This window comes from Felis catus, chromosome E1 (genome assembly GCF_018350175.1).
Source record: "Felis catus isolate Fca126 chromosome E1, F.catus_Fca126_mat1.0, whole genome shotgun sequence".
Classification (NCBI taxonomy): domain Eukaryota; kingdom Metazoa; phylum Chordata; class Mammalia; order Carnivora; family Felidae; genus Felis; species Felis catus.
This window is the reverse complement of record NC_058381.1, coordinates 14,470,212-14,498,079: the sequence shown is the minus strand read 5'-3', so window position 1 is coordinate 14,498,079 and position 27,868 is coordinate 14,470,212. Positions and strand designations below refer to the sequence as shown.

General features: G+C 38.4%; 1 protein-coding gene across 3 annotated transcripts in view; it reads right to left on the bottom strand.

The window, feature by feature from the left end:
• Window positions 1-27,868, bottom strand: part of METTL16 (methyltransferase 16, N6-methyladenosine) — an 80,810-nt gene that overhangs the window by 19,162 nt on the left and 33,780 nt on the right. For all 3 annotated transcript variants that reach the window (XM_003996410.6, XM_045044002.1, XM_019817345.3), the window contains 5 exons: window positions 25,967-26,107; window positions 23,981-24,096; window positions 21,917-22,059; window positions 3,554-3,623; window positions 2,390-2,479 (listed from right to left, as the gene is read on the bottom strand). In XM_003996410.6, coding sequence (XP_003996459.1) covers window positions 2,390-2,479; window positions 3,554-3,623; window positions 21,917-22,059; window positions 23,981-24,096; window positions 25,967-26,107 — 560 coding nt within the window. The remainder of the gene's footprint in view (window positions 1-2,389; window positions 2,480-3,553; window positions 3,624-21,916; window positions 22,060-23,980; window positions 24,097-25,966; window positions 26,108-27,868) is intronic.

Sequence of the window (27,868 nt, the reverse complement as noted above, 5' to 3'; positions counted from 1 at the left end):
GGTCCAGGTAGATGAAAGGAGAACCAAGAGGACAGCTCACTGAAAACCTTGCCAGTGCCCTGGAACCACCCCTGGGAAAGCAGTTGCTGATCAAGGGCACCAGTGCTAAGAAACTGTTGCTGGGTTACTGCAAATCAGAAATTGCCATTTTCCCTGTAGTGGTTTAAGTGCACCTAATGGAACACTTGGGAACATGTTATTAACAGCTTTGGGTTGAGGAGAGCGGTGGGGTGGGAGGAGTATCCTGGTATGGGAGAACCCGAGGCCCTTTGCAAAAGGCATTCTTTGATGGTTGAAGCTATGAACAGAGCTCAAGGATGGCCTAAAAGACAGGGAGGGAGAAGGATCCTTTTCAAAATAAGCTGATTTTGCTAACACAGAAACATAGTGCCCTTTGATATTTTCATCTGAGACAGCTACTAATCCAAGAGGGCAAAGGGGACTCTGGGTTCTGAGATGGCATGGAATGTGCCCAGAGCCCATTATAAGCTCTTCCACCTGTGGTGCCAACAAATGTGGGAAGCAGGTTAAAGAGAAATCATTTGGAAACAGATACAGTTCCACCTTCCTGTAACTGTTAATATCTGCACAGGGATAACCCAGTGTCTGTGCAGGGACAATCTAGGGCATTACTAATAATTTTAACCATTTGGTGTGAAAGCCCCAATATCCTAGAAAATGACAGAAAGAATAATCTGTCAGGAAAATAAAAAAACAAAAACAAAAACCCAGAAACATCTTTTTAAATAGTGAACATTTTGGGGCGCCTGGGTGGCTCAGTTGGTTAAGCATCTGATTTCAGCTCAGGTCATGATCTTACAGTTTGTGAGTTTGAGCCCCACGTCAAGCTCTGTGCTAACAGCTCAGAGCCTGGGGCCTGCTTCCAATTCTCTGTCTCCCTCTCTCTCTGCCCCTCCTCCACTCATGCGCACATGTGCTCTCTCTCTCTCAAACATAAACATTAGAAAATAAATAATAATAAACAGTGAACATTTCGGGGGCACCTAGGTGGCTCAGTTAAGTGTCTGACTCTTGATTTCTCTGAGCAGCTCAGAGCCTACTTGGGATTCTTTCTCCCTCTCTCTCTCCGCCCCTCCCTAGCTTGTGCGCGCGTGTGTGTGCGCGCTCTCTCTCTCTCTCTCTCTCTCAAAATAAATAAACTTAAACAAAAACAAAACAGTGAACATTTCAAACACTAACCTCTAGTCTCTCTATATTGCATTGTACAGAGGGAGGCATAGGCTTCCACAGGATAGGCCATTCAAACTTGACTGGGACACTTATTTCAACCCAGCAGCACACCTAGTAGCAGAGTACATGGAGGACAGGCTCAGTTTTAAATCTGAGCCCATGTATACAGAAACATCTGCAAATTGTCCCCTGTACTCCTCTGTCCTAGGAGAGAAGGGGAAGAGGCTCACAGACACAGCAACATTTAAGACTTGAAAGACCAAGAGCAATCAAGACTTTCGGAAAGGAGCACCCATAATAAGCCTATTGTATGGATAGGGGATCACAGACCTGAAGGACCAGGTACTAGGCCTCCATAATTACTACGGGAAGAAGGGGCACAGTGCCCAGCAATGTGTGCATAAACTTAAGACAGGAGACTCCAGGTGACAAGGCTGATCACTCTTGTGAAGGAAATGTGAGAACAGATGCTTTCCTATTATCACCTCTCAGTACAGCCCAGAAAAATTACTCAGTCTAACCACTTCAGAAGTATTTTTCCTTTACATATAATAGCACAAAGGACAGAGAAATTTGTGGAACAAATCATTTGTTAAAACGTTCTATTCCAGAAAATGTTCAAGCTTAGGCATATGCAAAGTAGAGAGACTAGGATAATAACCTATACCCAGCTTCAAAACTGATCAATATTCTAGTGGTAATCTTAAAGCTAAGACAGAACCCTTTACTGGAATAATCCCTAAGTGTTACACATCAAAAGCCTGCAACACAAAATGGCAATTTCTGTGTTCACCCATAACCCCAAGAGACAGCTACCCTATGAAAGAAAGCATATCAATAATAAAGAAAAATAAACAGACTTCAATTTCAATTCTAAAGGAATAGCCAACAGAATAATTATACCTGCAAGGTATTTCTACAGGTTATATGATCTAAATTTTTAATTCCCAAAAGACGCATTTCTAATTCATTTATATTTGCTAAACAAGATTCACGGTGCTGCCCAAACCCACAGAGAAAGGCTCCATGGTCACCAGTCAGCCTTATAGGACTGTGCCTTATTTTGTAACACTTCCCATTCTGACATAAGCATCTAGGGCAAACTTGAGGGAAACAAGACAGTACAGATTTATTTATGACCTACTGAAACCCACCATGTGCTGGCATTTGAAAAAGCTATAACAAAGTCTCTACTTACGGGCACTGTAACATCATCATAAAAACTCCAAGCTAAAGCCCATCTCATTGTCCGGCCTTGACAGAATTCAGTGTAGGTGACTTTAGGAACCTGAAACCAAGAAACATGTCATCTCATCAAACTGAAGTCATTCTACCAATATGTTTTTGGCTCCTGCCTCATGTTAATTATGTGTTGGTTTTTCTTTTTATCAGTTAACAAACACTACTATCCCCAGTTATGCACAGTTATCTAACAATCAATGAATAAATTATCTCTCAACAAAGTTGTGGATGTTTTCCTCTCCTAAAACATTATAGAGAATTTACAGTTCTGGCTTGAAGGTCCAAATATACAAAACACCCAAAATAACACAGCTCCTTCAGAAAACCACTGGTAAATGATTCAAATATTTTTGTTGTTGTTGTTGTTATCTTTTCTTTCTTTTTTAAGGAAAGAGAGCCACCAAAGCCTGGCTAGATACAGCTATGTAGTCTCCCTTTTATCTATCGGATTTTATGGGAAAAAAATGAAATTACTTTGCAGCTGTTACAATTTTAACAAAGAAAAGGTGTGATAGGGAAAACAGGATGAGTACAATGTCAGAGAGAAACCAGAAATCAGAACCTTGGTTTCTGCCACTGACCACACATCTGACCCCCTTCTCTGAAAACTCACCTGGCTCATGCTTACTTGTGCCAAAACTTCATAAACTGGGAGAGAAGTCAGGGGGCAGTATTAATTGGCCACCTGCTTTTCAAAACAGAAGCAAGGGTCTGAACTCATGTGGATTGTACCATAAAGGGAACCACACTTGATTGAAGACCATTCTAGTTATAGCTGATCTTTGATAACTAGGCATGTGACCCAGAACAAGCCCCTTAACTTATGTAGACTTCAGTTTCTGTAATTACAAAGGAATCCGATGTGGCGTCGGTGGCAGATGGCACCAGGTTTTTTTCATTTCTGGGAGCTCTCATCCTGTTTTCCCCATCTTTCCTCTGTTATAATTGTCAAAGAAGGCCTTATAAAAATAATTTATAAAAAGCCTCTTTTAGCCCCAGAATTACAAAATTCAAAAATAAACAAACAAAAAAACAAATTTAGAGTTTTAAAGTATAAAAGCAAATTCTACACTCTGCCATCACAAGTAGACACACCAGAACAGCAATGATAAAGCCTTACCCCTTGTATGCGAAGTTCTTCCTTTAGAGGAGCCAAGCTGCATTTTTTCCCCAGCATACAGCTGTACCACCTAGGGGGAAAAAAAAAAGCAGAAGTAAAACACTGTTTCATATGGTTACATTTTTTAATTAAGTATTTCTCAAGCGAACAAAATGAGAACAGACGTAAAAAATTCTAAGTTCCAAGTGACAATAACAAAAATTATACATCATGTATTTAGGAAAAAAACAAACCTAACAAATGAAAACAAGCCCAAAGCAAAAACAAAAAAAAAAAAACAAAAAAAAAAAAACCCCAAAAAACAAAACCCACTTAGCCTCTCCAAAACACCACCTATACCATTTTAACAGAAATTATAAAATCTGGCATGAACCTGTATTTTGAGATGGCTTAACCTGCAAATAATTAAAGGATATTATATTAGTGTTTCAAAAGAACATGAAGTCAATTTCTTCTATAGTAAATACAAATCTAGAAGAAGGAGTGGGGAGAAGATGGAGTGAACTGGTTAAAAGGTAAAAGAATAGAATTTAGCCTATGAAGGATTAACTACTATGCTTTCCATCACAAGCAACTAGGAAACTTGACAAAATATATGTAACAATTGTTTTTCAGACATTGGACAACTACAGTGAAGACCTATGATCTCAGACAGATGAGGTGAGCCCCATAATTGCCAGAGCTTACTGCCTGAAGGAAATTTTCCAAGCAGCAATGCAGGGAAAGGTCATGCAAACAGACCCCAATAATCTTGCTGAATTAATGAGGGAGAGATGGATTTCAGAAGCCCACACAGTAAGAATCTGAAGGGCAAAATACAAGAAAGGAAGGAGGTGCATAGAGAATTATGGCCATCTGCAGAAGAGTTCCCTGGAATATTCTGCAGAATAATGATCTGCATGTGTGTGAGGTGGAACTCTGTGAGGCTAGGGAAAGAATTCCCAGAAAGCAGTCAGCTGAACAATTCCTAGAGTCCAGACAGAGCTGGACTAGTTTGTAGTTCTACTGGCCAAAGCAAAAAACCCTTGTTAATAAAGGGGCATCTGGTAGAGTCCTAGAAAGGATGCTGCTTTGTAATGGGGCTAGAGGTTATTCTATCTTTACCCTAATGAAGCTTAAAATTAAAAGCAAGACTCAAAAGGACCAAAGTGATCACAGATAACTTAAGTAAACATCAGAACAAAATCCTACACTCTTTAAAGGAACACAATGAAATGCAGCACCCCAAAACATAAGATTTGCAATATGTAGCATCCAACCAAAAATGACCAGACATTAAAACAGGCAGGAAAAAAAGGGGGGGGGGGGGCAGGAAAATGACTTACAACCAGGATAAAAAAAAAATCAATTATTAGAAACAGATCAAGAAATGAGAGATGATGAAGTTAGCAGATGATGACATTAAAACAGCTCTTAGAAATATGCTCCAAGACAAAACATGGACATAGTACGGAGTATAAAGGAAGATATCAAAACCAACCAAATGGAACTTCTAGACATGAAAATTATGATACCTAGAATTAAAATTTCACTGGACAGGATTAACAACATATGAGATTCTGCAAATGACCTGTGAACCTGAATACATACCAACAGAAACTACCCAAAATAAAGCACATGGGGAAAAAAAATACACATAGCACCTATGACCTGTGGGACAGTATCAAGCAATACACATAAGTGGCATTTCAGAAAAGGGAAGAAGAGACAAAAAATATTTGAAAAATGGGCCAATTTTTTCCAAAATTGAAAAAAATTATAAGTCTACACACACAAAGTCTAATGAACCCCACAAAGAAACATAAGGAAAATGCTATCAGGGTACCTCACAATTAAATCACTGAAAATCAGGGGAGCCTGGGTGGCTCGGTCTGTTAAGCGACGGACTTTGGCTCAGGTCATGATCTCACGGTTCATGAGTTCGAGCCCTGAGTTGGGCTCTTTGCAGACAGCTCAGAGCCTGGAGCCTGCTTTGGATTCTATGTCTCCCTCTCTCTCTCTGCCCTTCCCCTACTCACACACATACACACTCTCTCTCCCTCTTTCTCTCAAAAGTAAATAAATATTAAAAAAATATTTAAATTACTGAAAATCAGAGATAGAGAAAATCTTAAAAGTACAGAGAGGCTGGAGACACTTTTGTAAAAAAAGATTTTATTTTTAAGTAATCTATCTCTTCATGCAACATGGGGTTCAAACTTACAACCCTGGGATCAAAAGCCACAGCCTTACTGACTGAGCCAGCCAGGACCCACAAGTCTTAGAACACTTTTAAAGGATTAGAATAATACAAAATATGGTCTCAGGCTGTAATAACTAATTAGACTAGAAAACAGTAAGAGAATCATAGTTTTCAGGTCGTGATCTCATGTTTCATGGGATTGAGCACTGCATCAGGCTCTGTGCTGACAGCAGAGCCTGCTTGGGATTCTCTACCCCTCCTCTCCGTCCCTCCCTGGTATATGCTCATGCACTCTCTCTCAAAGTAAATAAATGAAAAAACTTTAAAAAAGTTTTTTCTTTAAAAAAAAGAGAAAAGAATTCAAATATCCAAAACAATTTTTTTTGGAAAAGAACAAAACTGGAGGGCTTACACCACCTGAATTCAAGACTTAGTATAAAGCTCCGATAATCAAGACAATATGGTAATGGCATAAATATAGACATACAGATCAAGACAATGGAATACAGTCCAGAAACAGACTCGCTTATATGATCAGGTGATTTAAAAAAAAAATTTTTTTTTTTTTAACATTTTATTTATTTTTGCAAGACAGAGAGAGAGCAGGGGAGAGGCAGAGAGAGAAGGAGACTCAGAATCCAAAGCAAGATCCAGGCTCCAAGCTGTCAGCACAGAGCCTGATGCAGGGCTCGAACTCACAAACCGCGAGATCATGACCTGAGCTAAAGTTAGATGCTTAACTGACTGAGCCACCCAGGAGTGCCCTATGAGCAGGTGATTAAACAAAGGTACCCAAGGCTTGCTCTTCAAAAAACATGGTTATAGGGGCACCTGGGTGGTGCAGTCGGTTAAGCGTCCGACTTCAGCCAGGTCACGATCTCGCGGTCCGTGAGTTCGAGCCCCGCGTCAGGCTCTGGGCTGATGGCTCAGAGCCTGGAGCCTGTCTCCGATTCTGTGTCTCCCTCTCTCTCTGCCCCTCCCCCGTTCATGCTCTGTCTATGTCCCAAAAATAAATAAACGTTGAAAAAAATATTTTAAAAAACATGGTTATAAAAATAAAAAGGCAGACCACAGACTGGGAGGAAATATTTGCAAAATACATCCTATAAAAGACTTGTATTCAACATTATATAAGGAACTCCTACAACTCAGTTAAGATTAATAAACAGATAAAAATATACAGGGAGACTTCTAGTTTCTAGTCCAACATGTTAAGAAGCTGGAAGTTGCCACACTGTTTAAGTAAAAGGCTGAACCAACTAAAAAATTAACTCTTCCTATATCCATCACAGAAGCAACTATTCACAGGGGAAACCACTGACTCTAAAATTAGAGAAACCAACAGGTGAATACAAAGAATCACAACTCACCAGAACAAAAATCCCGGAGCAAAACCTCCATGGGAATCAGTGCTGAGGTAGGGAAACTGAACTGCAGCTGACAAATTGCTGGAGACTCAGCAGGGACAGGTCTGAGAGAGAAAAAACCCAGGAGGACTCTGTCATCAGGACCCCAAAACTTTTATCAATTTTACATCCAAGAGCTTGACCAGGTTCTCACAGTGAATATGGGAGAAAAATTCTCTGTGCTTCCAGCAGGGAAAAGGGAAAAGGAGTAATCCTCTAGAGCATCCTGTTCTTAACGAGGCCTGCCCGCAAGAGCAACTAGTTAACCAGATCTTAACCGTTAAGGTATTATCAGAGCCTAACTGACATACAGGAATGGCATCATCCAACTCCAGCCTACTCTAGCCATCCCGTCCCACCAGGATGGAGGGGAAGAGAGTAAGGAGGGACTGAGAAGCAAGTGTGAAGTTCACAATCCAGAGGGACAGGCCCACTAAAAGACTGATCTATGCACACTACAGAATATCTCCCCTCTCTCCACACCTCACCCACCACATTACTAAAGGTCTATTTACAGCAGTTCCTTTTACGCAGTATATTATGTGTTTCTATTAAGAAAACTAACAAAACATACTAAAAGGCAAAAAACAGTTTGAAGACACAGAGCAAGCATCAGAACCACATATGGCAAGAACGTGGGAGTTATGAGACCAGGAATTTAAAACAACCATGATTAAGATACTAAGGGCTCTAATGGATAAAACAGACAGCATGTAAGAACAGATGGGCAATGTAAGCAGAAATGGAAATTCTAAGAAAATGAAAAAGAAATGCTACAAGTCAAAACCTCTGTAATGGAAAGAAGAATGCCTTTGATGGGCTCATCAGGAGACTGGACACAGATGAAGAAAGAATCTCTGAGTGTGAGGATAGCTCAGCAAAACTGCCAAAACTGGAAAGTAAAGAGAAAAAGCACTGGGCAGGGAAACAGAATACAATATCCAGGAACTGTGGGACAACTACAAAAGGTGTAAAATATGTATAATTGGAATTCCAAAAAGAAAAGACAGGAAGGCACAGAAAAATCATTTGAAACACTAACGACCGGGAATTTCCCCCAAATTAATGCCAGACACGAAACCACAGATTTGGGAAGGTAAGAGATCACTGAACAGGAAACACACACACACACACACATACACACACAAAATTTACAACTAAGGCATGAGATTTCCAAAATATGGAAAACCAAAGATAAAGAAAAAAATTCTAAAAGAAGCCAAAGGGAAAAAGCCACATTATCTATAGAGGAACAAAGAAAGAATTACATCAAACTCATCTTAAGAAACAACGCAGGGGGGCACCTGGGTGGCTCAGTCAGTTAAGCATCTGACTGCTGGTTTCAGCTCAGGTCATGATCTCACAGTCTGTGAGATGGAGCCCAGTGTGGGGCTCTCAGGTTTGTGAGATGGAGCCCTACACTGGGCTCTGCACTGACAGCACGGAGTCTGCTTGGGATTCTATCTTTCCTCTCTCTCTCTGCTTCCCCACACCTCTCTCTCAAAATAAATAAAGAAACTTAAGAAAAGAAAAAAAAGAAAGAAAAAAAAAGGAGCCATGCGAGAGTAGAGTGAAATGTTTAAAATGTTGAGAGGAAAAAACCCACCAACCTAGCTAGAATTCTGTACTCTGCAACATTATCCTTCAAAAGTGAAGGTGAAATAAGACTTTCTCAGACAAACAGAAATTGAGGGAATTTATTGCCAGTTCCTTCTCTACAGAACTTCTCTTTAACATTTGCAAGGCCTTACAAGAAGGATAATTATATCAGTCAGAAACTCAGATCTATATAAAATGAAGAACAAGGGAGAAAAAAATAAGTGGAAGTTGAAAAAACAAAAAAATCAAAACTTTTAAAATTCTTTTTCTAAAATTTTTTGTTTGTTTGTTTGTTTATTTGTTTATTTATTTATTTATAGCGAGCACACACAAGCAGGGGAGAGGCAGAGACAGGGAGGGAGAATCTCAAGCAGGCTCCACACTGTCTGCATAGAGCCCGAAGTAGGGCTTGATTCCACAAACTGTGGGATCATGACTTGAGCCAAAATCAAGAGTTAGACGCTTAACCGACTGAGCCATCCAGACACCCTAAAACTTTTAAAATTCTTAATTAAGCCACAGGTAACAGTTTGTTAAAAATAACAATACCATGGGCACCTGGGTGGCTTAGTCAATTAAGCATCCAACTCGATTTTGGCTCAGGTCATGATCTCGTGGTTAGTGGGATCCAGCCCCGCACTAGGCTCTGTGCTGACAGTGTGGAGCCTGCTTGGGATTCTCTCTCTCCCTCTCTCTCAAAATAAAGAAATAAACATTTAAAAAAATCACCAACAACATATTTGATTATGTATGCTTATGAATATGCATACGTATAAATGAATGACAACAAAAATAGAAGGGACACGAGGGGAATTTTTACATTTACATCAGCTTTATTGGGATTTAACTTGTATACAGTAAAATTTTCCTATTTTATTTTTTAAATGTTTTTATTTATTTTTGAGAGACAGAGAGGCAGACTGCAAGCAGGGGAGGGGCAGAGAGAGAGGGAGACACAGAATCGGAAGCAGGCTCCAGGCTTTGAGCTGTCAGTACAGAGCCCAGTGCGGGGCTCGAACCCATGGACCGGGAGATCATGACCTGAGCTGAAGTCAGCCACCTAACTGACTGAGCCACCTAGGTGCCCCTATTTTATTTTTTTCTTAAGTAGGTTTCATGCCCAGTGCAGAGCCCAATGTGGGGCTTCAACTCATGACCCTGAGAGCAAGACCTGAGCTGAGATCAAGAGTTGGACACTTGACTGAGCCACCCAGGCACCCCCCCCCCTTTTCTGTGTGCTAGATTTGTTTTATTTTTTTTTAAATTTATATCCAAATTAGCATATAGTGCAACAATGATTTCAGGAGTAGATTCCTTAGTGCCCCTTACCCATTTAGCCCATCTCCCCTCCCACACCCCCTCCAGTAAGGCTCTGTTTGTTTTCCATATTTAAGAGTCTCTTCTGTTTCATCCCTCTCCCTGTTTTTATATTATTTTTGTTTCCCTTCCCTTATGTTCATCTGTTTTGTCACTTAAAATCCTCATATGAGTGAAGTCATATGATTTTTGTCTTTCTCTGACTAATTTCACTTTGCGTAATACCCTCCAATTCCATCCACGTAGTTGCAAATAGCAAGATTTCATTCTTTTTGATTGCCAAGTAATACTCCATTGTGTGTGTATACACAAACACACACACACACACACACACACACACACACACACACACACCACATCTTCTTTATCCATTCATCCATCAATGGACATTTGGGCTCTTTCCCTACTCTGGCTATTGTTGATAGTGCTGCTATAAACACTGGGGTGCATATGTCCCTTCAAAACAGCACACCTGTATCCCTTGGATAAATACCTAGTAGTGTAATTGCTGGGTCTAGGATAGTTCTATTATTAATTTTTTGAGGAACCTCCAAACTGTCTTCCAGAGTGGCTGCACCAGCTTGCATTCCCACAGGCACGCCTTTTTTTAAATCTAATTTTAAGTATGTAGTTCAGTGAATTTTGACAAATGCGTATAATACCACCATCACAATCAAGATATAGAACATTTAGGGGCGCCTGGGTGGCTCAGTCAGTTGAGCGTCTGACTTCAGCTCAGGTCTCAATCTCGCGGTTTGTGAGTTCGAGCCCCGTGTCAGGCTCTGTGCTGACAGCTCAGAGCCTGGAGCCTGTTTCAGATTCTGTGTCTCCTTCTCTCTCCACCCCACCCCTGCTTGTGCTCTGTCTCTCTCTGTCTTTCAAAAATGAATAAACATAAAAATTTTTTTAAAAAGATATAGAACATTTACAGCACCCTAAATAGTTCCCTTGTGCCCCTTTGCAGTCTTTTCCCATCCTACCCCAGCCTCCAGTGACCCCTGGTCATTCTGTCTTAATAATTTTGCCTCTTTAGATTTTGATATAAATGCAGGCACAGAATGTTTTTGTATCCGGGTTTGTATCATAAATACAGTGGCCATTTCATATGGTTCCAACTTAGTACATTAAATAATATAAATGAAAATCTTAATGTTTACAGAAGTATGAGAAATACCATTATACTGCTCTAGAAATAGTATGCACTACTATTTTGTTTTCATTATTTGTGGGCTCAACAACAGGTGACTGCCCCTATTTTGTTTAGTCAATCATTTTCCCCTTTGAAAATACAAAGAAATAATTGTTTTACCTAAACCACTTTAAACAAACCTGGGTAAATTTACTTAGAGTACAATCAATTCCATTTGGTGGTTTTAAAATGTTTAGGACAAAAACAATATGCTCCCTTAAGAAGACAGTATATAAATGGAGAAATCATTAACCAGGAATTAAAAGCCTTTGGTATTTTAGGAACAAGATACAAAAAAAGAAATTAAGAGCAATTAGTGCTCAAATAGTAACAGTATAAAATAGGTGAAGACCTTTCCTTTAAGATTACCATTCCTGAACAGATTAGATCAGAGTCACCAGAAACCAAGAAACAGTCCAGAACAGAGACAAATCAAAGATATTCTAAATTTCCTCAGGAGATGAAGGGAAGCAAATTTATTTAGATAAGTAAGGCTTGTTATGGTTAAATATGTCATCGGTAGTTAACATACACTTGGCAAAGTACATGTTTCTTTTAACCCTTGCTGTAAACTGAATACTAGACTTGTGAATCTAAGATTTAATCTCATCAGTATACTTGTTTCCTGAAACACTTATATTTCTTATAGGACAAAGTTATAGCATGTATTAAAAAAAATTCTGAGCTGACTTCACTTTAAGAAATGCCTACCCATCAGATCCTAGCTACTCTCACAAACATCTTGTGACAACTAATCAAAATGCAAGTAGAAAAAAGATGAACAAAAGGAAAATCTAGCTACCCAGGAGACTTTGAACCCATTATACTATTTTAATGATGCAAGTAACACTGTACTCATTACAACATTTAGTAATTCCTCTGAGATAGCAGCTTCAAGAAAAAGTATTCTGAAATAATTTCAAACATACAGAAGAGATGCAAAATTAGTACAAATGATTCCAGTATACTCTTCACCCAGATTCATCAATCAACATTTCCTCCATTTGCTTGTTCTGTATGTGTGTTTAGTTTTGTTTTCAATATTTGAGTGTTAGCTACAGTCATCATCATGCCCCTTTAACCCTTAATATTTTGGCATGCACATTTTAAAAACAAGGACCTTCTCCTTCATAACTACAGAACAATTATCAAATTGAGAAAATTTAACACTCATAGAATACTATTATCTGGAATACAGTCCATTTTCAAATTTCACCAATTATCCCAATAATGTCCTTCATGGCAATTTTCTCCCCTGATGCAAGACCTAAGATCCTGCATTTCATTTACGTGTCAAGTCTCTTTAGTCTCCTTTAATCCGCAACAGTTCCTCAGCCCTTTTTTTGTTTGTTTTTGTAACTTTCATGACCTTCCTATTTCTGAAGAAATGTTTTACAAAACCCCTCCAACTGGTTTGTCTGGAGTTTCCTCAGAGTTAGGTTCAAGTTATACACGCTGGGCATGAAGAGCACAGGGTGCTGTAGTGTCCTGGGTGCAGCACATCAGAAGGTGATTACCTGCTTAAGGCGGGGTCCCCCAGGCTTCTCTACTATAATGTTACCGTTATTTCTTTGTGATTGTTAAGTCATCTGTGGGGAAATACTCTGAAATTGTTAACATCCTGTCCCTCCTCAAATTTTCCATTGTTGATTTTCCATGAATCAATTATTATAATAATGATGACAAAATGGTGATTTTTCTCACTTTATTGTTCCTTCTGCATGTACTAGTTGGGATACTGTGACAAAGAACTTTTCCTCTATCCCCTTTATGTATTTCATTTGCTTATTTTATTTAATAGGTTAAAATCAATTATTATCATTATTTATTTTGAAATAATAATTATTTGTCTCAGATTTGGCTTGGGCTACCTCTTGTATGCTTCTGACAGGTCATTTTTTGAACACTTCCTTACTTTTTGATACCATAAAATATTCCAGGCTCTTCTTAAACTTATACTTACCTAGCAGTGGAATCACCCATTTCTCCAAGGCGCCTGGTTCTTTTTATTTATGTTTTTTGTTAAAAACATTTTTTTAATGTTTATTTACTTTTGAGAGAGAGAGAGGGGGAGGGGGGGAGAGAGACTGTGTGAGCGAACATGAATGGGGAGGGGCAGAGAGAGAGGGAGACACAGAATCCAAGGCAGGGGCTCCAGGCCCTGAACTGTCAACACACAGCCCGATGCAGGGCTTGAACTCACAAATCATGAGATCACGACCTGAGCTGAAGTCAGATGCTGAACCAACTGAACCACCCAGGCGCCCCTACTGGTTCTTTTTAGTGGGGACTGGTTATTTTAAAACTTTTTAAAACACCAAACCTTAAACTAAAGCGTAATACAGAAAAACAGACAGAAGCAAAGTTTGGCATGTAAAGTGGACATGAGCATAGTCTAAAAATTTCCCTAGTTGTGGAACCTAACATTTCGCTGCCTATATTGAATTACCAGAATAAATGCCCCTCGACATGCAGAACAGCCCTAATGTCCACCTGATCTCAAAATTTATCATTTAAACTACCGCACATTACAAATCTACATGACTAAAAATAAACTTTTATCTTCCGTTCTTCTTAAAAAGTAGCTTTAATGATTCACATACATTTTTACAAGTACAAGAAACACTGCAATAAGATTCTCCAAGGTAGTGGGACCAAGGCTTTTCATTCTTTGGTATTCCTTTTTATAACTGCCTGATGTACTAAAAATACATGCTTGTTGATTTTAACAACTCTCTACTTCGACTACTGAAAGTAGCACTAAGCAGTGACTACCTATTATAGGTAGATATGCTATGAAAGCTGATACAGCTAGCTTGTCACGGCATGAACCACTGGATTCAACCTTTTCTCCCTAAGACCTTAGAGTAGTCACCAATCAATGAGGCTCTGCCCCCTTAAAACTTGAAAGAATGTAACTACGCATGTATGCATGATACCTAAACTAAGGTTATGAGAAGCACATAATCTAATTCATTAAAAAAAAAAGTAGCCCCTTATCTTTCAGGCTGCTTAATTCTCTATCTTCCTACCTTAGCAGGAAGTAAAAAATCAAAATACCAGTACCTACTTCCTGTGGAGCTCAAAACTAAGACATACATTTTAGGTTTTTAACTGAGAAAATCGTCTTCTAACCGGAGAACAGGCTGGTATATTATCTGATCCCCAATACATCCCTACATTCTTTATCTGTGTAGTGAGTTGGTACACTGGAGCAAGGGGTACATTTCTTTCTAATGACACCCAAGAAACCCTTTTACTGATCGGCAACCCTATGATGGGTCCTAATCAAAGATGAAATCAGAGGTCAAAGATAGCCACCCACGTTACAGATTCATTAGATGTATCTGTGGAGGTTCAGTAACAAATGAGAAGTGGTATGTTCTTTGTAACACTGAAAAAAAGAATATAGTGCCCAATAATAAGGAATTAGTTAATTGTGGACTGTTGTCAAGCTATTTAAAATTACTGCTATGCACATACCATTAGCCACAAAGAAACACAGGAATGAAAAAAAATCAAGAGCAGAAAACAAAATTAGTGGTATTTATGATTATAACCACGGGAATAAAAAAAAGGGGGAACTGGTAGGAAATGCACCCAAAATAAGCTAATAGTTGCATCAAAGTGCTGAGATCAATGTTTTCTCCATTTGCTAATTTTCTGTGTGATTATATTGTTTAAGAGATAAAATCACAAATAATAGGAACATCTAACATTTAGATAGCACTTCAGTCTACATGCATATTCATATGTAATTTCTCTTCATTCTCTGAACAGCTATAGGAGGTATTATCTCCAAAGTTGGGAGTCTTTCAGCTGGAGAATTAACTAAAGGCTCAGGGATAAAATCTACAATTGTACCCTGCAATTATTATTTATAGTACCCCATAACTATACTAGCATCTACTTTAAAAAAAAAAAAAAGAAGGGGACGGGGAGGGGCTTTTTATTAAAATAACGTAACAAAGTTATTTGTAACATTTTCTTTCAACATAGTGGACCAGCATGTAAATCTACTGAACTCCTAGAACAGTCGAGTTAAAATGATCCTATTTAATATTCTTTATATCAAATATGTGTTCATTTAATTCTATGACCACCCTATGAGATCTAAAGTAGCTATTATTATCCCATTTACCAATAAAAAACGAAGTTTACGTTTGGTGATTAAGAATGTGATTAAAGAATCACATTCAAAAGGCACAGGGGTGCCTGGGTGGCTCAAGTGGTTGGGCATCTGACTCCTGATAAGAGCTCAGGTCATGGTCTCACAGTTTCATGGGTTTGGGCACTGCGTCGGACTCTGTGCTGCAGCATGGAGGCTGCTTAAGATTCTCTCCCCCTCTCTCCGCCTATCCCCACCTCACATTCTTTCTCTCTCAAAAGAAATAAATAAATTAAAAAAAAAAAAAAGGCACAGATTATTCAATTTGTTGCCCATCACCAAATATACGGGCTATATATACAAACCCAGGAAGTATCCATCAGCTGGCAGGGAGTAGGGAACAGAAAGGAAAAAGCATGAAGAGCAAAAGTGGTGAAACCAGTATTAAGTTGGAACTTTGTGAGATACAGATCTCTGACTCCTGAAAAATCATAAAATAATTGCCATAAAAGGAATGAACTACAGACCTAATAAGCAATGAATTACAAGACTGAAATTCAGGTCATAAGGAGTTTGATTAAGTGGAACTGATTATAAATAGATCTGTAAATATATCGACTGATCTATTTAGAAGGTTGGGTGAGTCTCTAAAAAAGACAGTGCTCTTTTTTTAAAATTTTCTTTTTAACGTTTCATTTATTTTTGAGAGACAGAGCAAGTGGGAGAGGGGTAGAGAAAGAGGGAAACAGAATCCGAAGGAGGCTCCAGGCTCCGAGCTGTCAGCACAGAGCCCAACGCGGGGCCTAAACTCACGAACCGAGACATCATGGCCTCAGCTGAAGTGGCCACTTAGCCAACTGAGCCACCCAGGCACCCCCAAAAGACAATGGTATTAAGTAAGCTTAAGCCACAGGCACAAAAATGAAAGGTAAGGCTGAAAAGCGTTTGCAACTTCATCAACAACAAAAAGGCTGTCTACTTAGAAGTCCAACTGTACGCTAGGACTGCATATGCTGCAGGCTACTAGACTAGAAATCAGGATATCTGGGTCCCAAGTTTCTAATCTGTAAAACTAACATACTGGATACCTTTACCTCCCAAAGGCATCCCAGCTGCAAAATCCTTTAAGATACAAAATAAAACACATGCATGCAGGTGCTGCTGTGCATGAGTTAGGTGAGGCATGAATCGTAACAGGGAGGTGAGGCATCTTGAGTGCCATCACGGAGATCAGTGCAACAAATTTAACTCCATAATGTTAAAAACCCTGCTGAGTTCCTACACTTTTTCAGGAATAAGAAAAAAATTCTAGATGGGTAAGAAGCAGATGGTAGGGTTAAAATACTTGTTTTTAATCCCTTATTTTTCAGAGCTTCAAAATACAAGTACACATCATTTTAGCATGCCTCCCTTTACTGCACTTCATAGATAACTGTGTTTTTTTTTTTTTTTTTTTTTTTACAAATTGAAGTTTGTGGCAATCCTGCATTGAGCAACTCTATTGGCATCATTTTTCCAACCACCAGCGCTCATTTTGTGTCTCTACCACTTTTTGGGAATTCTTCCAATATTTCAAACTTTTTCATTATTACAGTATTTGCCATGATGATCTGTGTTGGTACTACTGTAACTGTTCTGAGGTGCCACGAGTCGCACCCATGTAAGATGGTGAACTTAACCAGTAACTTGTGTGTGCTCTGACTGCTCCACCAACCACTGTTCCCCCGTCTCTTTCCCTCTCCTTCCTATTCCCTGAGACACTATGATATCGAAATTAGGCTAATTAAACCCTAACAAGGGTCTCTAAGTGTTCCAGTGAAAGGAGGGTCCACATCTCTCACTGTAAATCAAAAGCTAGAGATGATTAAGCTTAGTGAAGAAAGCCTGTCGAAAGCCAAGACAGGCCAAAAGCTAGGCCTTCTGTGACTGTCAGCCAAGTTGTAAAAACAAGTTCTTGAAGGAAACCAGAAGTGCTACTCAAGTGAACTAATGAATAATAAGAAAGCAAACAGTGTTACTGCTGACAGAGAGAGAGTTTTAGTGGTCGGGACAGAAGATCACACCAGCCGCAACATTCTCCTAAGCCGAAGGCTAATCCAGAACTAATCCAGAATTTCTCTTCAATTCTATGAAGGTTGAAAAAGGTAATGAAGCTGCAGAAGCAAAGCCTGAAGCTAGCAGAGGCTCCTTCACGAGGTTTAAGGAAAGAAGCCATCCCCATAACACACAACTGTAAGGTGAAGCAGCCAAGTGTTGATGCAGAAGCGGCAGCAAGTTATCCTGAAGATCTAGCTAACATAATGAATGAAGGTGGCTACATTAGACAACAGATTTCCATGTAGATGAAACAGCCTTATATTGAAACAAGATATCATCTAGGACTTTCATAGCTAGAGAGCTTTAAAGGACAGGCTGATCCTCTTGTCAGGGGCTAATGCAGCTGGTGATTTAAGTTGAAGCCAATGCTCACTGAACATTCAGAAAATCCTACGGCCCTTAAGAATTATGCTAAATTTACCCTGTTTGAGCTCTATAAATGGAACAAAGCCTGGATGACGGCACAATGTTTATAACATAGTTTACTATTTTAACCCCACTGTTGAGACCTACTGCTCAGAAAAAAAAGATTCCTTTCAAAATCCTGCTGCTCACTGACAATGCACCTCATCATCCAAGAGCCCTGATGGAGGCACACAATGAGATAAATGTTTTCATGCCTACTAACATAACATCCATTCTGGAGCCCAGGGACCAAGAAGTATTAAGGACTTTCAAATCTTACATTTAAGAAAATACCTTTCATAAGGCTATAGCTGCCACAGACAGTGATTCCTCTCATGGAGCTGGGCAAAGTATATTGAAAACCTTCTGGGGGAGCCTGGGTGGCTCAGCTGGTTAAGGATCTGACTCTTGGTTTCGGCTCAGGTCATGATCTCGCATTTCATGAGTTCAAGCCCTGCATCAGGCTCTGTGCTGACAAGTGCAGAGCCTGCTTGGGTTTCTCTCTCTGCTCCTCCCCCACTCATTTGCTTTGTCTCTCTCAAAATTAATAAACTTAAAAAAATTTTTTTTTTTTAAAGAAAGAAAACCTTCTGGAAAGGATTCACCATTCCAGATGCCACTAAGAACATTTGGGATTCACGGGAAGAGGTCACAATATCAACATTAACAGAAGTTTGGAAAGAAGTTGATTCCATCCTGCATGAATGACTTTAAGGAGTTCCAGACTTCAGTGGAGAAAGTAGCCAAAGTTGTGGTGGAAACAGCAAAAGAACCAGAATTAGAAGTAGAACTTGAAGATGGGACTCAGTTGCTGCAATCTCATAAATGACCCTTGAATGGATGAGGAGATGCTTCTTGTGGATGAGTAAAGAAAGTAGTTTCTTGAGATGGAATCTACTTCTGGGGAAGATGCTGTGAAGATTGTTGAAATGACAACAAAGGATTTAGAATATTCCATAAACTTAGTATGTAAGCAGAAGTAGGGTTTGAGAGAACTGACTCCAATTTTAAAAGTCTGCTGTGAGTGGAATGTTTTCAGACAGCATCACATGCTACAGAGAAACTGTTTGAAAGAGTCAGTTGATGCAGCAAACTTCATTGTTCTTATTTAAAGAAATTGACACAGCACCCCAGCTTCAGCCACCAACACTCAGTGGCCATCAACACTGAGATCGCCCCCACCAGCAGAGACATTACAACTCACTGATATTGAGGGAAAATGCCCACATAGTCAGCATTTTTTAGCAGTCAAGTATTTTTTAATTAAGGTATATACATTTTTAAAATATATAATGCTGCTGAACATTTACTGTAGTATAGCTGTACGTGCATGTAACTTTTATATGTACCAGGAAACCAAACAATTCATTTGACTTGCTTAATATCACGATATTCACTTCACTGCGGTGGTCTAGAACTGAACCCACAGTATATCCAAGGTATATGTGCGTACTGTTTTCAGGGTTGCATAGTGGTTTAAACATTATGTCAACTATAAAAATATGTAGGAGGACATGAACTGGTACTATGTACAAATGAAAAGTCAACATGGAACAATGTGATATTATAAACAAGATTTATGAGCAATACTCTCAAAACATACTGCTTTATTCTCTTTTCAGTAAAAATGAGTTCTTCTCTTCCTAATTATCCCTCTCAATCTGCATGAATCCTAACAGAGTGGCCAGGATTGCTGAACCCTATTTTCAAATCAATCATAAATGGGTAATGTTTCCCATCTGTGATACCAAGCTCAAAATGGTCAGCTCTCCAGAAGTATGATGAACTCCTGCAATTTATCCTTCTTAGCAAACGTGTACCTTTCATTCAATCTGGGGGCAGCCAGAGCCAGGTGTAGGCAGATCTGGAACATATTGATCAATTTCTCTTAGAATGGTGTTCCTATAAAACATATTTTTGTAGTTCACGTGGGACTTCAGTAACAGACCTACTGAAAACAACTTTCCTCATTTTCCTGGTTGGCTCCCATCCCCTCAAAAGCTGACAGATTCTGAAATGGCTACATGGCCCTGTGTACCTCTTTTCATAAGTTTCAGTGCTCTGTTACCTTAAGTTTACTTTACTCATTCAGACTCTTCCCAATGCTCAGTGTAACTTAAGTCACTTTCTTCTTTATACCCTAATCTGTCTTTGAACAAATCAATTTAAAGCAGAAACTTATTAACCTTTGGCTTCAACAAGGTATAAATAAATCCTCTGAGAGGCAGACCACCCAAAAATCCAGTCGCTTTCCACAAATCTATAAACTCACATTTAAAAAATTAGGATATCCATTGGTTTTGGAATTGGCCTTTTACTAAGATAAGCAGCATTAAACACATATAAATCCAAAAGAAGGAGAAAAAAAGTCTTCCTTATTCAGCAATTTCACTCTGGGTTTATACCCAAAAGAATTAAAAGCAGGGTCTTACGAGATACTTGCACACCTGTGTTCATACCATCATTATTCACAATAGATAAAAGAGAGAAACAACCCAAGTGCCCATCACCAGATAAATGAATAAACAATGTGATATATACTATACAATGGAATATCAATATTATTCAGCCTTAAAAAGGAAGGAAATTGTGACACATGCTATAACATGGATGAACATTGAGGACATTATGCTAAGTGAAAGAAGCCAGTCACAAAAGGACAAATACTATAAAAAGTCCCTACAATAGTCAAATTCATAGAAACAAAGAATGCTGTTTGCCAGAGACTGGGGTGAAAGGCGGGGAAAGAGGGATTGTTGTTTAGTTTAATGGGTAGGGAGTTTCAGTTTTACAAGAAAGAGTTCTGGAGATTAGCTGCATTACAATATAAATGTACTTAACACTACTAAAATATACACTTTATTTTTTTTTAATGTTTATTTTTGAGAGAGAGAGACAGAGAGCAAGTGATGGAGGGGCAGAGAGAGGGGGAAGACAAAAATCCAAAGCAGGTTCCAGAACAGAGCCTGATGTGGAGCTCAAACCCATGAGTTGAGATCATGACCGTAGCCAAGTCGGACACTCAATCCACTGAGCCACCCAGGTACCCCTAAACTATACACTTTAAAATGTATAGTTTTATGTTAAAATGTAAGTTTTGGGGGTGTCTGGGTGGCTCAGTCAGTTGAGCATCTGAATCTTGATTTCAGCTCAGGTCATGATTGCAGGGTGGTGGGACTGAGCCCCACATTGGGCTCCACGCTGAGCATGGAATCTACTAAGATTCTTTTCCTCCCTCTGCACCTCCCCCACTTGCACAAGCTCTTTTTTGCTCTAAAAAAAAAAAAAAAAAAAAAAAAAAAAAAAACACACACACACACACACAAAAACCAAAACCTATACCTATAAATTGTATGTCATACATATTTTATCACAATTTAAAAAATCATCTCTACATCCCAAAGCTAAACGCTAGGGTTAAAAGACCTTTTACTTTTGAACTACCACATTATCCATCATTTCAACAACACTTGGCAGAGTGAGAAGTCAAGCGAGACAAACAGCACTTTTCAAGTACCTTATGTTGCTTAATGACAGGCGTGTTGTCCGAAATAATTAGCTTTTAAAAAGGAATAGCTTTAACTCTCCTCTGGAACTGGTTAGTGATCTCAGTTTCCCTTCATTAAGTTCTTGACAGCTCAATGTCCTCACATCTGTCATTGTTTGGGAGACTGATTCCAAGAACATAAATTGCTTCAAGGACTAGGCAACAAATTTATTCTGGTTCATGGGACAGATCTGAACCCATCTGTTTTCTAATCAAAAGCCATATTTGAATCAGTTTTGTTCCACCACAGTATCGTACCAATGGGAGCAATACAATCATACGATATTTTCCTTTCTATCCATGTAGTGCAGATGATTACAAGAAACACAAATCAATTAAGGCCACGAGAGCATCCTCAGAAACAGGGTCTTTGCGGATTGTAGGATCTGCAACCATTTCCATTTTTATCTATTTATTCTTCAGGCTACTGTGATTACATTTCCTCTAAGTGAGGTTGTTTCTTTCAGAATTACATAGGGAAAAAATAATCCCATGTTGTAATAACTAACTTACCTTAATCTTTTTTTAAGTTGTAAACTGTCATGGATGATCCTTTTAACAAACTCTAATTCACCTCCTTCTGCCATGATTTCTGTGATACCTCCTGTATTTACAGAACTAGGTGGAGGTCTCCGAGGATTTCGAGAGTTTACTCCCTGCACAACAACAACAACAACAACAACAACTGGTGAAAAATTTTTACACCATAAGACTAACTCTTTGACTGTAATCTAGTTCTAAATAAGAATGCTTAGATGTAATTTTAGTTTCCAAATCATCACGGTAGATCTAGGATTTAAAAATCATATAGCAATTGTAATATTACATCTTAAACAACTGCATTCACACTAATATTCTTCCCCAAGGTCTTTTACCTTCCATCTTTGTGATTAAACGAACAAAAATTTTACCTTTCTTACATAGCCTAATCTGTCACTTTTTATGTTTTGTCTTGGTACCATGCACAGAAAATATTCCACCCAAAGATTATATAAATATTTACTATGTTTTCTTCTAGTACTCTTAGGGTTTCATTTTTTAAATTTAAATATTTAATCCACTCCTACCACAAACCAAATTGAAAAATTAACTCAAACAGATCAAAGATCTAAATATAAAAGGTGTAATTATAAAACTCTTAGAAGAAAACACAGGAGTATATCTTCATGGCCTTGGCCTACACAATGGTTTCTCAGAGAAATTGGATTCCTCAAAATTAAACTTCCGAGCCGCAAAGGATTCCAACAAGAAAGTGAAAAGACATCCCACAAAATAGGAGAAAATGTCTGCAAACAATAAATCTAATAAGGGACTTGTGATTAGAATACATAAAGAATTCTTACAATAATAATTTAAAAAAATAATCCAATTTTTAAATGGGTAAAGGATCTGAATTGGCATTTCTCCCAAGAAGATATATAAGTTATCAATAAACATGTGAAAAGATGTTCAACATAATTAGCCACCGGGAAAATAAACATCAAAACCAAGATGGGATATCACTTTATACCACTTCATACCCACTATGATGGCTATAATCAAGAGGACATATGACAAAAGTGTTGATAAGGACGTGGAGAAACTGGAAATTGGAAGCCTCACACACTGGAGCTGGTGGAATGTAAAATGGTGCAGCCACTTTGGAAAACAAGTCTGGCAGTTCCTCAAACAACTAAACACAGTGATCATATGACCCAGTAATTCCACTCCTACACAAACATTTGTACATGCATGCTCACAGTAGCATTATTCGTAACAACCAAAAAGCAGAGACAACCCAAATGTCCATCAACAGATAAGGAAAATATGGTATTTCCATACAATGAAATATTATTTGGCAATAAAAAGAAATTAAGTACTGACACATGCCACAATATGGATGAAACTTGAAAATATATTATGCTTAGTGAAAAGAATCAGTCACATATTATATGATTCCACTTACATGAAATGTCCAAAGCAGGTAAATCCATAAAAACAGGAAGTCCACTGGTGGTTACCTAGGACTATAGGAGCTGTGGGAAACTGACAGTAACTAATGGAGAGGGGTTTTTCTTAGTGGCAGAGAGAGGAGTTGGGGAGTGAGGAAAATGTTCTAAAATTGACTGCAATGATAGCTGCAAAACTCTGTGAATATACTAAGAATAATTAAATTCTACCCTTTAAGTGAGTGAATTGTATGGCATGTGAATTATATCAATAAAACTGTTATAAAAAGAAATTTAGTTGTAGTGCTAGTCGTACTCTATTTCTTCCTCTGGATGCTGGTTCCACAGGAGTGTTCACTTTGGAAAATCCAATTTACACTTACGGCATGCATACTTGTATATGTTATGTATATATATAATACGTATATAAACATATATACGTTCATATATACATAAATATACTGATTTCTCAGATATGTAAGCCAATAAACTTCCTTTATTAAGTCAATCTGAATTGATTCTTCAGGTGTTTGATACCAGAAGCATCCTGATAACAGCCTCCAAAATAAAAGTTGTTCTTTGCTCTTACCTTTGCAAACATCAGCAACTTAGATAAATATTCAATTGTTTTAAAGCAGAGATATTTTACCTTGGCTTCCAACTGATTTGCAAAAAAGGGTGGGTTGCACATGCAAAAATCATAGATTATCTCCGATTCTTCTTTAAGAGCATCCATCAGGAGTGTCTTCTGTGGTACTTTTACCACTAGGAGAAAATATAGAACTGTTAACTACTCTTAATGCACTGGCAGTTTTCAAATATGACCACAGATTCTATGACACTAGTTCCTTTAAGAGGTGGAGTTTAATATCCCTCTCCTTGAGTATAGGCTGCACCCAGTGACTCACTTTTATTGAATAAAATGAATGTGATGAAGTGATAAGGTGTCACTCCTGAGGCTATGTCATAAAAGAAAAATTGCCCTTTTTCTTGCCCTATTTCTTGAATTACCTGCACTAAGAGAAGCCAGCTGATATGCCATAAGGATAGTCAACTGGCCTAGAGGAAAGATCCACGTGAATGAACCAAGGCTTCCTATCAATAGCCATGTAAGCGAATGGCTTTTGGAAGCAAATCTCTACTCCCAGTCAATCCTTCAGATGACTACAACCTCATGAAAGACTGAAACAGAACCACCTAACTAGGCCATGCCCAAATTTTCAGCCCGTACGAACCATGACATAAATATTTACTGTTTTAAAGTTGCTAGATTTTGGAGTAATGTGTACTACAGGAATGGGTAAATGAAGAACACATTATTAGTATCTCCCCTTAGAATAATATGTTTAACACTAGTGAGAAAAGTCTAGATCTTCCAGGAAGTGACATAAATTCTCTTTAATTAAAAAAAGAAAAAATGAACAGCTCTTTAAATATATAGTAAGCACAAATATTAAAAAGTAACTGGTCACTAAGGGGACTTGATTATTGGTAGCACAGTTCCATATTCTGAAATTTAAAAATGATATACTTTAATCAACAGCAGGGTTTCTCTTCTAAAATCCTGGTGATTAGGTCACTTCATATATAGTTGATACGCAACATTCATGGTAGTTATGGTCTATAGTCAACGTAAATACTGAATTGGAACAAATGGCTCCTGAGAGAAATATCTAGGGTTAGGTAACGTGAACAAGCCTCTGGTCAAACAGTCTCATCAACTACTCAACATACAATGTTGTTTCGTGTTTCTGTTTATAAACACCTTATTTAATATATACTGCTGATTCATTAACACTGAAATCACACCCGCAACACTAGAACTCATGTCTGATGAAACTTAATCTAATACACGTATTTCCTGAAAGGTGCATCACAGTCTTCTTGTATTTAAATAACAACTAGATTGCATTTAACACTATGTTTAAACAGCAAAGTCGCCAACAAAAAAAAACACAATAATGCCAAAAATGTGGCACTACATAGACTATGAAAAGGTTTACAGTAGAGAGCTGAAACAAGAAGACAGATCAGCACCCTGTACAACTTCTGCTGGAAACATGTATGTTGGGTGACTCAAAATTTTTGCCACTCTGCACAGATCTGTGAATGACCATAAAAAGTACCAGAGGTATTGATCTGGGGGTTAAATATAACGCCAAGTATGCAAATTTAGCAAACAGGCAAATTCACAAATATAAAATCCACAAAATTATGAGGATCAACTGTATTTACCATATTTCCTTCTGCATTAATACTGATAACAAAGCTGTAAACTCCATTACAATGTACTGTACCATATTTTTAAGAATTACCGAAGTCTGTATATTAAAAAATATTTTTTTTAGCATTTATTAATATTTGAGAGAGAAAGAGAGCATGAGCAGGGGTAGGGGCAGAGAGAGAGAGACAGACAGCAAGACAGACATTGAAACAGGCTCCAGTATCCGAGCTGTCAGCACAGAGCCTGATGTAGGTCTCGAACTCATAAACTGAGCTGAAGTCAGACACTTAACTAACTGAGCCACCCAGGCACCCCAAAGTCTGTATGTTAAAGCAAAAAATTAGATGTATTAAATTATAAAGACAGGTTAACACAAGTGCTTTAAAGAGGTATTTATTCTGTAGAGCTAACCTTTTATAAGATCAGATAAATTATTCTGTTCCACGTTTTTCTTTGCATAGTTGAAGCACATATCATCCACTTCCGTTGCAAGGAAATACCAGCCATTTAAGGTTGTTCCAAGTAAAGGGTAAATGCAGGATGCCCCTGTACCTAGTAAAATGAAAATTCAAAACACATTGCACACACCAGAGACAGAGGTGAGAACAACAAGCCAAACACCATTCTTCCCCTTCTTAGAATTCTTATAACCTTAACAGTGTAAATCCCAAGCTGGTACCTGACTGTACACAAACGGTAGCTGCTGGGGTCTTTAGTCATTTCAGGTGTCAGTCTTACCTCATAATTGGATTCAAATTTCCTAGAGGACAGAAACCTTGCTCTTTTGTGTGTTGTATGTAATGAAGTGCACACAACTGGCTGGTGATCAAGGACTATAAAACTTATAAACTAAAAATGGTCAAAATAAGTTCATTAACTTTATACAATTTTTCATTTTAAATCTCACACAAAACTTGATTTTCTTAAAATCAATGCTTAAAAGAAATCAATGTACATCCCACTCCCCAAAAGCAGAAAAAAAAAATACACAGGGTATTCTTATGATTATTTAAATGAGCAATGCTCAAATATCTGTAAGCTGTTACTTGAAGGAAATCAGAAGTTAAAAACAAACAAACAACAACAACAAAAAACTAGATCTCTTAGATGCTATGACATGGAAAGACATTTGATCTAGATTTAAAACACCAATCATTGCCTTCCCCTACTACAGTTTCAAGGGAGATATTCAAAGGCAAATGTTCCAGGCAAAGACAACTAGGGTTTGGTCCTCAACTTGTATGTAGATCCCCTAACCATGAACTGAACTATGTATATACTAACCACAAATACTGTTTTATGACCACTGACCAATCTTGGCCAGTAAGATCCAAAAGCACACGTTCAAGAGAAGAAAAGCCAGTGTTTATCTTCAAGGCCTATAGCAGTCAGCCTCTACCAGGCCACTCCAGGCCTGCTTTCCTCGGACTACATCTAGGTGCCAGTCTAGTCTTCTAAGGATTTGGCCAGAAGAGATGGGGCTAGGGATACCTCTCACCCAGAGGCAACCCAGGGTCTCTTACTGCTTCCTCATTAAGTATTCTAACAGGCTGATAAAAGACACGACCATAACTAACAGCCCTTTGACAGTCACCATGATTGCTATACTTTCTATCATGTTTACCTAATAGCATCCTGGCCCTGGTGCTACTGGGCAAACACCCCCTTGGGAATGTATGAGGTAGCAAAGGAAGGGGTGGTGAAGGGAACTCATGCTCCTCTCAGAGGCCACAATTACTGAGTCCCTGCTAGCCATTCTGGTAAGTCAGAATCATTCACAGTAAGGAAATTTAAGAAGCTCCGTAGGAAAAAATATCTGGACCAGATACCAGGCCCTTGATTCTCACACAATAGCCTCTCTCTTCACACTTCAATTCATTCAAAAGCAAAGAGCAAAAAGAAGAAAGTACACTTTCCTTCAGCTACCTCCAGGATAATAAACACAGGTAAAGACCTGTTTTTTGCACCCCCCCCCCAAAAAAAATTAAGTTGCTCAATTCTTAAGACTAAAAAACTTGAATTCTAACATCCTAGTCTCCTCAGAAAGCTGAATGACATTTTTTAAGGGATAATAACACTTGTAATTATAAATAAAAATGGAAAGTGTATAATCATAAAATTAGAGCAAACTGATGGAGTCTAGGGGAAGAATTTATATAAAACCCTAATTAGAATGAATGTGATTTCAGCTAGAGCGCCCCTTGTGAAGAGCTAAAATCCATTAACCTCCTATATCCCCAAGTGTTATTTTAGACGGTTTGGGGCATAATTAAAATAAATTAGTACCAAGTAGGCTCTTGAGTTTTCTATAAC